The sequence below is a fragment of the Columba livia genome, chromosome 1 (genome assembly GCF_036013475.1).
Source record: "Columba livia isolate bColLiv1 breed racing homer chromosome 1, bColLiv1.pat.W.v2, whole genome shotgun sequence".
Lineage (NCBI taxonomy): Eukaryota > Metazoa > Chordata > Aves > Columbiformes > Columbidae > Columba > Columba livia.
In genome coordinates, this window is record NC_088602.1 from 15443565 (window position 1) to 15459145 (window position 15581).

The 15581-nt window shown below is 39.3% G+C and overlaps 1 protein-coding gene across 1 annotated transcript in view; it reads left to right on the forward strand.

Annotated features, from left to right (window-relative positions):
- Window positions 1-15581, forward strand: part of ARHGAP42 (Rho GTPase activating protein 42) — a 165909-nt gene that overhangs the window by 81213 nt on the left and 69115 nt on the right. The window contains exon 4 of the mRNA XM_065044178.1: window positions 7793-7864. Coding sequence (XP_064900250.1) covers window positions 7793-7864 — 72 coding nt within the window. The remainder of the gene's footprint in view (window positions 1-7792; window positions 7865-15581) is intronic.

Here is a 15581-nt window from a genome sequence, read left to right on the forward strand (position 1 = left end):
CCCTTCTCCTCGAGTCTCTATGCAACAGCACGCACCTCTCGGAATTTTCTTTTTCATCTCTTTCCTTTTAAAGCCCTGCAGTGTCACCATGGTTAAGCACAGAGTCACAGGAAGGGCAGCAGGTCAGGTTGAATGCTTGCCTAATTGTTGTGGGATTTGAATATATCGGGAAAATAAAGTGTAGAGTTGGAGGTCTCCAGCTGGCCTGGAATTCTGAGTGTCCTGAAGGAGGAAAGCTGCCTGGGCTGAGCGCTGGGGTGGCAGCCGGTGCCTCCAGCAGGAGTCCTGCACGGGTGGAGGTGAGGCAGAGCTGACCATGGATGTGGAGAGCTCTGATGGTGTCCGGATCACTTGCTCCTGCAATCCTCGCCTGAAGGTTTTCTGTGCCAGAAGGATGTGAGCTTTGCAGGAGAATCTGGCTGTGGTCAGGATATGGGATTGTCATAATTCTGTCAAAAGTTTCCTAAACTGTCTCAGATCTTAACATCTCACCAGTGATCTACTTTTCAAGATCAAATTTAGTACTCTATAAATGAGGTTGTGTGTCCTAGCATCACTCAAAAAAATGGGTATGCCACCAAGTTTCTTTTCAGTTAAACCCTGAACATTATCACTTCCCAGCTGAAGGGGAAGTTGAGGATTTCCTCTTGGTTCCTACAGAGGTGGATACAATGTCTCTACTTGTCTTTAACTCTGTAGATTTTTCATTGCCTGGAAATAGAAAGAGGCACTGATGGGACCAGAACAGGAGTTGATATCATATAATCACAGAATGTCCTGAGTTGGAAGGGACCCACAAGGATCATTGGGTCCAACTCCTGTCCCTGCACAGGACAACCCCACAGTTCACACCGTGTGTCTGAGGGCGTTGTCCAGTCTCTTCTTGAACACTGTCAGGCTTAGGGCCGTGACACCTCCCTGGGGAGCCTGTTCCAGTGCTCCAGCACCCTCTGGGTGAAGAACCTTTTCCTAAAGTCCAACCTAAACCTCCCCTGGCACATCTTCCTGCTTTCCCTTGGGTTCTGTCATTGGTCACTAAAGAGAGGAGTTCAAGTACTACAATATCTCTAGAGGGCTCAGAGATAAAAAGACAGACCATTCTTTCTGTAGGACATTTGTCTCTGAAATGTGGATGCTTGCAATGAAACCACTATCTCACTTCATCTCTCTGAAGATTTCTGGAATACTAACTATTTCTGACTGTGAAAAAAACAGGACAGAATCTGATGGCAAAGACATGGAAAGATAAGGCTTTCAAATCTACTTTATCCACTCACCCATATTAGATGTTCTGAGAGAAAAATGCATCAGGAAGCTTGTGTCAAGGTACACAAAACCTGAAATCATTATTGCAATGTTAAGTTTAAAATATTATGTGTATATACCATATTTTTTTCTGTGTATATATACACCTCACATCAATGTGTACATTTGAGAATAAAATGTTTAGGTTTAAAAAGTTGATGGTAGAATCTCAGGCAAGAATATTCATGAAAACCAACTTTATCCACAGGTGGCCCTTTTTTTCTTCTTCTTGCTCTGTAATCAGTAGAAGAGAAAAACTCCTTGAGGAGATCTCACATCTGAAGTCGGATTCTTCCTCTATATTGTTCTTCAGGGGAGTGTTTCTCCCTTTAAAGTTCTATGAGGACTCCATAGGCAGACTGGCCTTTCTGTGCTAAAAACAGCCTTTGTGCACGTTCTTCTGGGTCATTTTTTGACTGCTCCAAGAAGCAGCTATTTCAGGTATGACATAAGCTGTGCAACACAGAAAATTAAAAAATAACGTTCACTTGAAAAAACTTTGAGAAAAATAGTTTATTCGGCCATATATAACTACTCTCAGCCTTGACTGGCATGTGATTTATAGGCATCCCCTTGTGGCCATAAATTAGGACCACCTGATGCAGCACCAGGGTTTTGCTAAGAAGCTGGATATTGCATTACACATTGTACATGAAGTGTCCAACCTATGTAATTACTAGTCTGTAGTTAAAGCTTTGTAATCTTCGGAACCTGCTTTAACACCATCTGAATTTTAACTCTGCTTGAAATAACTGACATTGCTAGGGATATTTTTAGAAAATTAACACAAGCTTGCATATTGTTTGATGTCATCTTTTTTGTAAATGTAAAAGGGATTAAAATAAATTTCAAATATACTTTTTTTTTTGTTTTCTAAATATGTGAGTTACCTGTGTAGAATTTTCCATACAAAGCTGTGAAAATATTGGTCCTACTAAGATCACATAGTTACAGGCATTGAAATTCACATTGTTAAATTGATGTAATATTTACACTTTTTAACTTTTAAGGTAGAAACTGAGGACTTGAGTACATGGCTAATGTTTTATTACATGTTCACATTCTTTGGAGCATATGTAAACCTGATACATAACTAAGTTACATAAATGCTTGGTTGTATTTGATCTCTGCTGTTCTGTTTGAAGTTGTGTTGATTAGGAGCTGTTGATACAGGCCACAGACTGATAGAAGCATTTTTTTTTCTGACACATTGCATGTTAGGAACTTTCAGGAATTGGGGGAAGAATTTCAAATTAAATTATTTCCTTTTATCTAGCAGAGCAATATATTTCTATACTAGAAATGCATTACTATGCATATGTTAGCTATGAGATTTGTTGCCACCTTTGAATGAATTTGTTATTTTCTAGAAGTCTTATACCAACATGAAGCAAATTAGTGTTGGTCAGCATTCAGTTTTGTGAGTCATTCAGTACTTTAGGGAAATGAGTTTTATTTCCCATATGAAGGCGTGGTCATTCTGTATTGCATTTAAAAGTACTCACAGGAGATTTGGAGCAAAAAGTATCTTTCCCAAATTTTATGTAGTGAAATTCTATAGTGAAAGCATTTTACTATAAGTCAGATAAACTTGATTTAATTCCGAATTCTGTCACTGTGAAAGTGCCTTGTTTGATATTGTTGCCGTCATCTTCTGGCAACGGGGAATCCTGTCAACTTCATTCTCTGTATGACCTACCTAGTCCTTACCCCTACAAATAAAAATATAAGACCAAAAGATATGAACTGTTCTTCTTACTGCAATTGAACATTATAGATTGCCAAGTGAAGCTCAAAGCTTCATGTCTTAAAATTTTTGTGTCTGTATAAAGTAGCTACATCAAAGTTTTAGTTAAACTTCTGTTCATATTCACTAGTCCTACCTAATAAATGAAGAGGAAGAATGATGCATGTACAGTCTGCATACCACTGTCCTAAATGAAGCATAGGAAACTAATTAGAAAGCTCTCTCAAAAAATGTACATTAACTTTAGTTTAAGAAAATCTAGAAATGGCAATGTGCAGATGTGTTTGCAAAATCCTTATTCTTTCCTTTCTAACATAGTGTAGTGGTTGTGGTTCTCATAAGGATGGTAGTTGATGTTGAATTTTTTTCTTCGTTCTACTGATGATTGAAATGTTTAGTAAAAAACAAATGTTTAAAAAAATGCTAGTCAATAATATCTCCTAGTGTAGATGTGGGGTTTCTGTATGATGTGTGAAAACCACAGTTTAATCTCATTATTGGTACATTAATTCAATTTCACAGCTAATTTCTGAAAGCAAGGAGGGTTGGAAAGGTGGAAGATCATGAATCAGACAAGACAAATTAAGGTGTTTCAACACATTGGCTCAAAAGCTGTCAGAGCGTATTGAAATGTTGCAGTTATGCAAACAGAGAATGACCTCGTAAGTTGTCAAAGCTGGCTTAGAAAAAATTTTTTCAATTTTTTGATTGTTTCTTTTTCAAGTACTTTTTACTAATTCAGTGTGATTTGGGTGGTACTTCTTTTAATGGTATTTTTATCAATAATGCTGAATAGAGTTATACATACCAAAGTTAAAAAGTTGATTCAGTTCTTTAGTTTAGAACAATCTGTTTCTTTTTTACTAGATCTAATATAGCTCTCTCGCTTGTCAAAGTAATATTTTCCTGTTATGTCTGCCTGATACTTCTCTAGCATCTTAACTTAACTTGGTGTCATCTCGGTCTTTTTCAAAACTGCATGTTTTTGTGTTTTTTTTAAAATGTTTGATTTTTTGTTTGTTGTTTGTTTGTTTGTTTTTCAATCTGGAGAAAAATTGGTGCTTGTGCCAAACAAGAGAAACAATCACATTATTTGATTGACTGCCATGTATTAGCCATGCTGGGAGCTGGAAATGTGTAGCATTCAGTAACTATTGGATCAGGAAAGTATAACTTCTCTAAAGGTGTGACTAATCTCAATAATCTTTTAGGGATGAGATTTGTGTTTTAAACACGACATGGGTTTCTGAAGTTGCTGTTTACAGAAGCCATTGCAGTCTTCGACATTTTTTGCCTGTTCCAAGTGTCTGTGATTTCAACCTAGCACAATAACTGAAAAGGAGAGGGATTATCGTCTTGGCAGGAAGAAAGTTACTCTACTAGGACCACACAGTGAAAATTTCAGATTATTTGAAGCAATCAGATTTCTATAGAAATGGTTGTGGGAGGATTAGATTCCTCATTGGGGGTAGGGAGGTGGACTCTCTGCTGATCTGTAACCCTTAGCAAGGAAACTGTAATGTAATGAAAGGAAATGAATAAATGCATGAATAAGGCAAAAATTCTTTTTTCTCTTTAATTTTCAGTTTCCAAAGCTAGGCACAACTTGATGGAAATCAGTGGGGGTCTTTTCATAGTAGAACGTTCTGTGTCTTGTAATACCGGCTACGTCTGCTGGGACTCTCTTTGGAACTTTGCTGGTGTTTTCTCCCTTCCCAAAGCCCAAGCCTGTCACTTGCGGAGCTCCTTGTTTTGCTGGGAGGTGAATTGCCACATCGGGGCTCTGGTCAGTAGAAGCTTTCAGCCTGGGAGGAGCTTGCAGCATGTTCTGTTGATGTGGCTCAGCCACAGAGGCACAGACCCTGTCTAGATGAAGTGCGTGACATCTTTTAATTAGCCCTGCAACACCCGGTGTCCGCTCCTAGTTGCATATTTAACTGTGGGAGTAAATAAGATCGTGCTTCAGCCCAGCAAAGCCACTTCCCAGATGACTCCTCTCGGTGCCAGATGCTTCCCATGAGTGTGTTTTACTCAGTGCTTGGAGCAGGATGTTTCATTTGCTTTGCAGCAGCATTGAGTGAGGCTGGTCATAGTTGTGTTTCAGTCATTTTAAGGCTGTCAAGAGGCCAGACTATGAAGTGAGGTCTCCTGGGGTGGTGTGGAGGCTTCCTAAACATGATAACATTGAGCAAAGGGAAGAGCCATATTCAGCCCCATGTGGAGTTAGTTTGACTGGCAATGACTAACAGGAGGACTAGCAGTGACTGCTGGTATCAGTAGTAACTACTTCAGTAATATGAATATATCTTAATTGAGCTGTGACATATTTACTATATTGTTGCTGTATATAGCAATGACTCTAAAAGGCAGAGAAAAAGCTTACTTTTTTACATGAAAAAGAAAGAAAAGATGCAAACAGAATCACAGAATGTTAGGGATTGGAAAGGACCTCGAAAGATCATCCAGTCCAATCCCCCTGACGGAGCAGGAACACCCAGATGAGGTTACACAGGAACATGTCCAGGTGGGTTTTGAATGTCTCCAGAGAAGGAGACTCCACAACCTCCCTTGGCAACCTGTTCCGGGCTCTGTTACCCTCACCGTGAAGAAGTTTCTTCTCATATTTAAGCAGAACCTCCTGTGTTCCAGTTTGTACCCATTGCCCCTTGTCCTGTCATTGGTTGTCACCGGGAAGAGCCTGGCTTCATCCTCGCGAAATTCACCCTTTACACATTTATAAACTTGAATGAGGTCACCCCTCAGTCTCTTCTTCTCCAAACTAAAGAGACCCAGCTCCCTCAGCCTTTCTTCATAATGGAGGTGCTCCACTGCCTTAATCATCTTTGTTGCCCTGCGCTGGACTCTCTCCAGCAGTTCCCTGTCCTTGAACTGAGGGGCCCAGAACTGGACACAATGTTCCAGATGCGGTCTCACCAGTCTGTACCAGTGGCTCCAGGAAGCCTTTGTGGTTCCTGTATTTGCCATGTATATGCTCTGTGAGCCCTCAAAGCTTCCAGCTGCTGGCTCCAGATATACGTACTCCAGTTCTGCCTGATTTCGGGCAAGCCATTTCACGGGTTTGTTACCCCTGTTAATTTTAATCTACCTTCCTTGGGAGAGTAATTATCTTTGGAGTGCATGCACTTTGCCTTGTAGAAAGTGTTGAGTCTCAGATTGTTAGATGTAGCCCAAAAGTCTATATGTTTTGGGGAAATGTCCACATGGAAAATAACATAGTTTTGTAGTCTGTTCCAGTCAAACTGATGGAGTATGTTGAATGCAGTGAAAATACTGCTCCTCATCCTCAGTGCCCGATTTTTATTTTTAAATGTAGCCTGTTTTGATCACGGCATCATCAAATATGCCAAGTGTTGTCTTTGCTGTCTTGGACTTTGTTAGTTTAGCATGTCAGATTGAGTCTTGACTTCTCCTGAAACTCTGCCCTTCAGAGACAGATGTGGTGGTTCTGTGGTCTTTGGAATTGTAATGTTAGGTTTGGGAGGAAAGAAAATGTGTTTGTCTTTCAATGGGTTTATTCTTTATGTTTATTATTACAGCCTTTTGGGAAGTTTTCATGCTCAACTGACAATGTAACTTACCAATTATTGTTACGGAAGAGTCACAAGAGCTGTATTCATTCACATTTGGCTTAGATACATGTTAGATTTGCCCAGAGCTCCAAACCTGCCCAAGCACAAATGTGGGATGTGATGAGTATGGCACAGACTGGACTGGTGATGAGAAAAAGAAGCTATTCATACAGCAAAGCTCAAGTTTTGCTTGTAGTTAGTATAGCAGCATATTGTAATGTGGTTTATTATGCTTTATTTCTGATGTGTTGGAAGTTTTCAGTTTCTTCTGATCTTTCTACAGTAAAATCAATTTAGTTGCTTTTTCTGCCTGTCCCTAAAAGGCATATGGTGAAGTCATGCTACCTTTTTTAAGTGCGTGGCATGATGGCACGTCTGGCATTTGTATTCTTCTGCTTGTGTGTTTCCAACCCAAATGACCAGGGACCACTTCGGGTGGTCGCTGCTGGGAATGGTCTTTAGAGAGGGGTTCCCAGGACTGGATTTACGCTAAATAAACAGAGGCCACGAGGGGAAACTGTGATTCATTAGGAACCCTGTTTTAGGTTAAAGTGATAAAAATAGCTGGAAGACATCTTAAATTAGTTTAAAAAGCAGAAAATTGAATTAATGCAATCTAGAGTACTTTTTAAATTGTCTACTTTTCTTGTAGAGTTCTCTGTCCTACGCTTCTCTGTTCAGTGTAAGTATGTCATCCAAAGAGATAGCCGAAAAGATTCGGCTGTCGAAGATTCAGATTCTGTAAACATGGGCTTTTTTAGGCAGTGCTGTCAGTACTGCTGTGTTTATCTTCTGTGTTCTGCCAAAACATGTTCCTGGAAGTTTTCATTTTGTATTCTGGTTTTAGGCAAGATGCAGGAAATGGAAGTAAATTACCACAAAACCCTTCTATATGTTGCTACTACATTGTTCATTACAATTGCTGTAATGGAAATAATAGAATCATAGAATGTTCCATAATAGGCCAGTGAACATGCGTGTTGTATGTTTTGTGTAAAGAAGATGTAATTATTTGACTCTTAGCCATTTGCTCTTACCAGAATGTTATAGACGTGACTTTTTCAGTCTTGCACGTTGGCAGAGTTGCAATGACTCCACTTTCTGCAAATACTCTGGATTAAAAAACTATGCTTTGTGTTTAACTTTGCAGATCCAGAATGCTAATGATGTGCTAATAGCACCGCTGGAGAAGTTTCGTAAAGAGCAAATAGGAGCAGCAAAAGTAAGTGGCTGTGGAAATAATTCTTTATCATTTCATGTTTATTTGAGTTTATCAGTGTGTTTTGAAGGTTGGACTGAAAACAGACATTTGTATTCAAACATACTTGATGCCACCCTCGTTAATGTATTGGTAAATTATACTGAGTTCTTTGCTTCAGAGAAGGAGATGATTTAGAAATGGAGTTTAAAGACTGATTATGTGCATGGAGTACAGCTCTTGCTACTGTTGCATGTTCTTACCTTCTGGAGTTCTGTTTGCCTTCTGATGTCTGCATTTACCTTACGTTGCACCTTGGGTCAACCCAGAGCTGCAGCCGTGGGTGCAGTGGCCCTCAAAGGGCTGTTGTACGAACACCAAAGTAAGTCAGCGTGCTTTAGGCAGGCCCTCTTTCTGTCTGTCCTTTCCCTCTCCACTTTGCATGGCTGATGCACTGCAGTGACTCATATTGCCAGAGTATTCATCTTCATATTGCCCAGAGATTCTCCCGTGGGGGAAATGCTCCAGTTGGTGTTTTAAGCCAGTTCTCTGGTGTTAAGTGTTACATCTGTGTTAGAGAAACAGTGCAGGTTGTCTATACCAGGGTTTAGTAGTCAGCCTGGAAAATCAGCGATATTGGGGAAGAAGATTTTGGAGTGAGTTGTTAGTCTAGAACAGCTGTTTCCAGTCTGATCCTGGACTCTTAAGTGGTTATCAGCGGCTGCTTTGATCACAATCTCAGAGAGATGCATAAAGGCTGCGGTAGTCAATTAGAGGTATGGTTAATAACAGTTCTGTCTGTTGTCTTAAATATGCCAGTTCTGAAGCATTTTGCATCTTGTATTAGCACTCATAAAATTTTCTGGGAAATTTTCCATTTGTAAGGTTAAACGGGTATGAAAAAAACCTCTTTGATGTTGCAGCTGAGGTTGCGCTTGTGCAGTACTCAAACAACCTCAGAAGAAGAACAGAGCGATTGGAGAGACCGAAGGCTTATACTTTTTGTGCTGCTATTGTGATTATGTAGCAAACAGATGACACTTCTGTACAGGAACTAAGTGAATTTTGAGAAGAATTTTTACTGTGAACTTGAGGTCAGTTTTCTCTGACATGGATGTTCTTTATCCTCTTACTTGAAATGTTTTTGTGTACAGCTGCATTCTTCTCTTGTCCCACCCCTATGCTGCTGTGAGATGCAGGGCTGGGAGTTTGTTTTCTGTGCTACACAAATCAGAATTTAATCCCAGCACAAAACTGGTTTTAATTTTCAGCAGATTTTAGTTGCATTTTTCAGTTCTTTGTGTTACCATTTCATTTAATATACCTATATGGGATATCATTCTTCTTTGCATATACCTATACAGAATATGATTCTTCTTTGCAGAGAACCCTGTTTGAAAGTGTAACCTGCCATACTATTGAGTGTCCTGGTACCAGCAGAGAGATGATCTGCAGGTGGTTCACAAGGCTCCCTGCAGAACTCCATAAAACACTCATGTCTCCTTTGAGAATGTATCACTCAGTAGACATCAACACATTTAATGTTCTAACTGAAGATGACTCCTTTGTTGTCTGAATCAGCAGGTATTCAACTTTAAAGGCAGGGCACTATAGGACAGGTTGATTCCTCTCTATTCGGTATATCACAGTGGCTGGTTTCTTTTCCATATCCCTTCCAGATAAAATATGGGCATGTGCCCATCTTACATAATTTGTGGCATCAGTGATACCCCAGGTTCCAGTATAGGTTGGGAAATTACATATTAGAGAGCTGTGTAGGGGAAAGGGACCTGGGGGTCCTGGTGGACAACAGGATGACCATGAGCCAGCACTGTGCCCTTGTGGCCAGGAAGGCCAATGGCATCCTGGGGTGTATTAGAAGGGGGGTGGTTAGTAGATCGAGAGAGGTTCTCCTTCCCCTCTACTCCGCCCTGGTGAGACCACATCTGGAATATTGTGTCCAGTTCTGGGCCCCTCAGTTCAAGAAGGACAGGGAACTGCTGGAGAGGGTCCAGCGCAGGGCAACGAAGATGATTAAGGGAGTGGAGCATCTCCCTTATGAAGAAAGGCTGAGGGAGCTGGGTCTCTTTAGTTTGAAGAAGAGGAGACTAAGGGGGGACCTCATTAATGTTTATAAATATATAAAGGGTGAGTGCCATGAGGATGGAGCCAGACTCTTCTCGGTGGCCAACAATGATAGGACAAGGGGTAATGGGATCAAGCTGGAACACAAGAGGTTCCACTTAAATTTGAGAAAAAACTTCTCAGTGAGGGTGCCAGAGCACTGGAACAGGCTGCCCAGGGAGGTTGTGGAGTCTCCTTCTCTGGAGACATTCAAAACCCACCTGGACATGTTCCTGTGTAACCTCACCTAGGCGTTCCTGCTCCAGCAGGGGGATTGGACTGGATGATCTTTTGAGGTCCCTTCCAATCCCAAACATACTGTGATACTGTGATCGATTTGACTTGTAAGTGGTCACACAGCAGTGTCCTGAATGAGTTCGGGAGAAGCCTTTTTCCAGTGTCTAATGCACTTCATTGTGCAGTGCGATGTGTGTTTGGGGCAGTCCAGGGTACTGGCTTGACTCATTGGTGCCATATAGAGAGCTCTCACAGCTCATTGTTTTATAAAACATCAGATAAACTCATATTTTCTTGCACTGCACATGGAGTTCAGCTGTCAGTCTCAAAAATGAGAGACTCAGACCACCTGCATAACCCAGATTGTGATATAAACATTCGCCTCTGAATTGATTTTTATCAGCAGAAGCAATTACAGTTGGCCTTTAACTAAATGTAATCATCATAAAGAAGTGAGGGATTAATTACATTTAATACTGTTTTTCTAGTAATTGCAAAATAGCAGTATGTAATCTAGGAATAATGAGACCAGTACAAAACAGAGTAGAAATTTGGGCTTTCTGAAATTCATTGTTAGTGAAGTAGAGAATGTGGTCAGATTGCTTACCTCCACTGGTGTTCACTGGCCTTGACCCTGGAGCATTTATGAACTCTTATAAATATGGAGTGAGTTGACCTTGTTAGTTTTTCATGTGAAGTTAATGAAGTTTTGCACAGAGATTTTGCTCTCTGAACTCCTCTAGGGCGATCTGAACTGATAGCCAAACAACAAAACATAAATGCTTTCTTGATACTTGGATTTCAACAGCACACTGTTGAACAACAGCACATTTCACAGGACACTGAGAATGTCACTTCTTACTTGAGGGCTTCTCTAAACATGTCGGCTGTATGAACCATGCATCAACTGTTATTTTTTGCTATGAAATATCAGGTTTGAGAGATTTTTTTTCCCCAAATATTAATTTACAACAGTGTGGAGGATTATATTAAATCAAACCAAACTTGCTTCTGTTTCTCTGCCATCCCTGTCACCCTTAAAAATCTGAAAACATTTCTGTACTTCTGTTCCGCTCCAAAGAGAGGCTGAGGTGGTGCAGACTCCATGGTATAGATGATAGTTATGTCATATTATATATTTCTAGAGCTATGAATAATTTACATCGTAACATCTTATGGACAAGCATTTTAAGAGATTAGGTATGGAAACATGAGGCTCCTTGTGTATGCCTTTTGTATTGGCAATTTCAGCAACAGCCAGAGATGCGAGCATCTGGTCTTTGTGATCACCCTGGTGTTGTGACAGTGTGTTTTATAAGCAGTGGTGAGCGCTGGATTCTCTCACTTCTAACTGAACTTTGAAATAATTAATTTTAGTACCCTGTTAAGCTGCATTTCCAAATTTCTGGAGGAAAAATATTAGATAGTTGTGTTACCAATATACATAATAGGAAATGATCTTTGGTACTACAGTCAGGTTTTGGGGGCGGATGGGAAGATCATGAGAGCAAGCGCTTAAAAGTGTTTACTGGGTTTTTCCTTTCTTTCTAAAACACCAGATAAAATTCAGCTGGACATAAAACCAAGCAATCTTCCCCACTGCCCCACCACAAACACACAGGGAGCGGGGGGAGAAGGAGGAAATGTTATTAATTAATGACAGTTTTCACTGTGATAATCACCATTTTGTTTGAATACTAAGTATCTTAGCAAGATTTTTCTTACCATGATGAGCTATCTAGGACTGTCCTATTGTTGTGTTTAATATAGAGAATGGGAATATTTTATTTTTTAATTTAAGACTATATCAAGTTTAGGCAAAAAGTATAATCACAGAAATCAAAGAGAATATGGAGGATAAAATATGTCATGTTGATGTTACAAAGCTATATTTCAAATACAAGGGCAGCATAAACCCAGAGTGCAAAGTTCAAGTGGTTTTGGATTGTAACAAGAATAACATTAAAGAGCAATTCTTCACATGCACTTCAAAAACCTGAAGGACCCCAACAAATTTGAGAAACATTCCCCATAAAACATTAGTGTTTGTAATCAAAGTAGCAATACACAATTCTGCATCACTTGCTCTTCGGGATTTATGCTACTCGCTCTTCTGTTTTTATTGCACATATTTCAGTTCTTCCTTTTCTGTACACACTCAGTTTAAATAAAGCTGAGTTCTCTCCCGAGACTACACAAACCCAGCTTTGCATTGGATAGCCTGTTGATTTACTCCATCTGAGCTTAAAAAAATGACCTCTGCAATTATTGTAGAAACACGAGCAAAAGCCGGGTGAGGTAACTGGGAAAGGATTTCAGGCACGAAGCGTTTTGCCTTATTTGGTAAATGTGGTTTGCAAGTCCCCAGCTGGTGACTTTGGTGAGATCATTGTGTGAAGTGTTATGTACAATAAGGCCAAACTTTCATGTTTCTTTTTTATCCATTTGGTACAGTATTTAGCAATATTCGTTCCAATGTTCATTGACCTTTAGTGCAACTTAGATCAAAGACAACAGAAGCAATTTTAAGACTTAAAAGGAGAGTTTTGTTTCCTCCTTGCGATTCCATCTGTTTGTTTCATAAAATTATTTATTTTGGCCAGGAGGATTATTTTTTATCATTACCTACTTTCATTCATTCATTTGAAGCTGTGAATTCCATTCTGTTTGGGAGACAAATCCATGTTAACTGCTGGGATTAATTTTCCTGCACCCATGTTCACACCTATAGGCACATGATGTATGTAGGTGTGCAGGGGCTGGCGCGCTCTCTCTGTGTTTAATTTGGATTGTCCAGAAGTCAAGGGGAATAAAACAAACAGAAAAACACCCTTTTTTTTTAAAGTCTGTCAGAGAGCTGTCAAAGCAGAGTTTTAGATAGGTATCTACGATCAGTTAGAGATGCCAGAATGCCTATTTTGTGAACTAGTTTCCTTGGTATCTAATCAAATTATAGCACTTGTTCCTGAGAAAAATGAATGACTTTGCTCTACTAGGTATGGTGGAAGGTGTTTCATTATAAGCCGCGTGTGTTGCTCAAGGTTTGGTCCTTGCGTCCACTAGTTTGGGATATTTTAATATCAACCTGAACCTTAGAGAGGAGGGGGCCAGGGAAGCGGCAGAAGTGGAGCCAGGCCAGGATAATTGATGGCCAAATGGTTTGAGTTAAAATGCAACATAGTTTCCCAAAAACAATTACTACCAGAGTTACCTGAGACCTTATTTTTTGTAACTTACTCTGTAGGCAGGAAAATGCGGTGGATTTCAGCATTTCAGCAAGGCCTTGAAAGCAAGGCCTATTTCAGCAAGGCCTTTAAAGCACTCTGCATGAGAGCTTATAATTTAGTTTAGATGGAGATTATTATAAGTAACCAAATCTGTGTAAGGAACTGGCTAATGGGGAAAGGGCAATTGGTTTTTGTTCATGGGAGGTATTGTCTGGTTTGCCAAGGCAGAGGAGGAGGAGGGCTGGAGGATTAGGAAGAGGAGAAATGACTGAGGAGGAGGAGTTGAGGCTGCTTGACCGTCACTGTTATGTTTAGATTCAATGATCCTGAGGGTCTTCCAACCGAAACAATTCCATGTTTCTATGGCTGCACACCAAAAATTTACTTTACTGATAAAAAGATCAAGTGACAATCTGTTTAGATACTACTGTCTTTAAGGATCTATCCCTGATAGATATGGAACTACATGTTTTCTTTAGGTTTTCTTTTACTCATATGAATTGTTGGGGTTTGGGTTAAGCTTGTGATCTGTAAATTGCATTTGTAAATACATTTAATTCCAGTGTGAGTCCTAGATCACTTTTATCTGAGGGATAATGCAGAATATGTTGTCTAATCTGATATCTTATTTAAACTAGTATTGACAGATGCAAGAACTGAGAAATGAGAAGACTAATGTTAAAAATAATGTTGGTTTTATAATGGTAAATTTTGTTTGTGACAGATGTAAGAAAAGTTGAAAATTTGAAAGCTTCAGATTAAATATTGTTAAAAATGTTGTTTCATCCTGATTTTTGCTTTTTTTCCTCTGGATTTCAGTGTCTATGTATAGAGTCTTCTGTGAATTGACCCAGATCCTAAAATCTGGAGTAGGTGGATTGTTGCTTTATCAGCTGCAGCTATCTACTTTTCCATTTGTAATTTGCATTTAATGAAAATGTATAGTATAAAAAAGATTTTTTAAATGGGTCAAATGTATTTTTACTTTAAAATATAGCTATTCAAATAAATTTATGGAAGCAGGAAGCTGAGTAAGACCTGCATCAATTTGGTAATCCCTGTTAAAGTAGAAAATAATTGTAGTGCTACGCTGTGACTACCCACTGCTTCTTTTACACTTCTGTGTGTGAAATGTTTGGGATGTTTCAAAAATAGTGGTGAAGAGCCCAGTGTGCACACACTTCGTCTTTTCAGGCAGTCTTACTTTCTTCTGTGGAAAAACAGACCATTAAGTTGGGAGATATCTCTGGCTGAGCACCTGGATCCAGAGGCCTTTTGTCATTATGCAAATGCAGCAAAATTATTTTGTCATCGCAGTAACTGGTTTTGTTCAAAGTTGAGAAACTTCTAGGAAGTTAACTGAAAACAAAAAAGAACAATCCTAAAAGCTTGTTTCACTTTTAGTGTATTCCTTTAAAAAACAAAAACTCAGATCTCATAACTAAAAGATTGTGGACACGGTGATTAAAAACTGTTAGTTCAATCCATTAACTGCAAGTATTTGTTAGTAAACAGTTAATACTCTGTACAAAGTCTGTTTTAATATATTGTACTAAATGCATTCTTTCTGTTAAAATTTAAATATGATTAACTGGCTGACTGACTAAAACCAGTTTCTGAACCTGTGTTTTTTATGCACTTTAATAGAACTCTAATTTACATCCTAAAGAAAACATATATAAATTAATGGTAAATAAATTAGTCGTCTATAGTAAATAGGCAATGTAATTTATTGTGTTCTGCCAAAACATGTAAGAATTAAGGCTTAGAGTAAATATGTTAATTGGTGAAATTGCTGAAGTCAGTATACAGTGTATTTATGTTGGCAAAAAGAACCATTTATTAAAAAAAACCCTATGGTTAGTAAACCAGAAAAATAAAAACTTAGGTAGCAAGTATCAGTCCTTTAAGTGGAAAACAACAGAAGAACATAAAAATGCAAGTGTGCAATTGCTAATTAAATTAAGGCTTTTTTGTTGCTAATTTAAATTGGCCCACTGTCACCTGTGTCACAGGAAGCATTCAGGGACACTGCGTCTGGACCCCACGCAGCTGCTCAAAGCTGCTGGGCTCCTGAGCCTGGAACAAAATATGAGCGAGGACGATCACCTCCAGACTTCATTTCCAGTTCACAGGGGAAATGAACTTCTTGT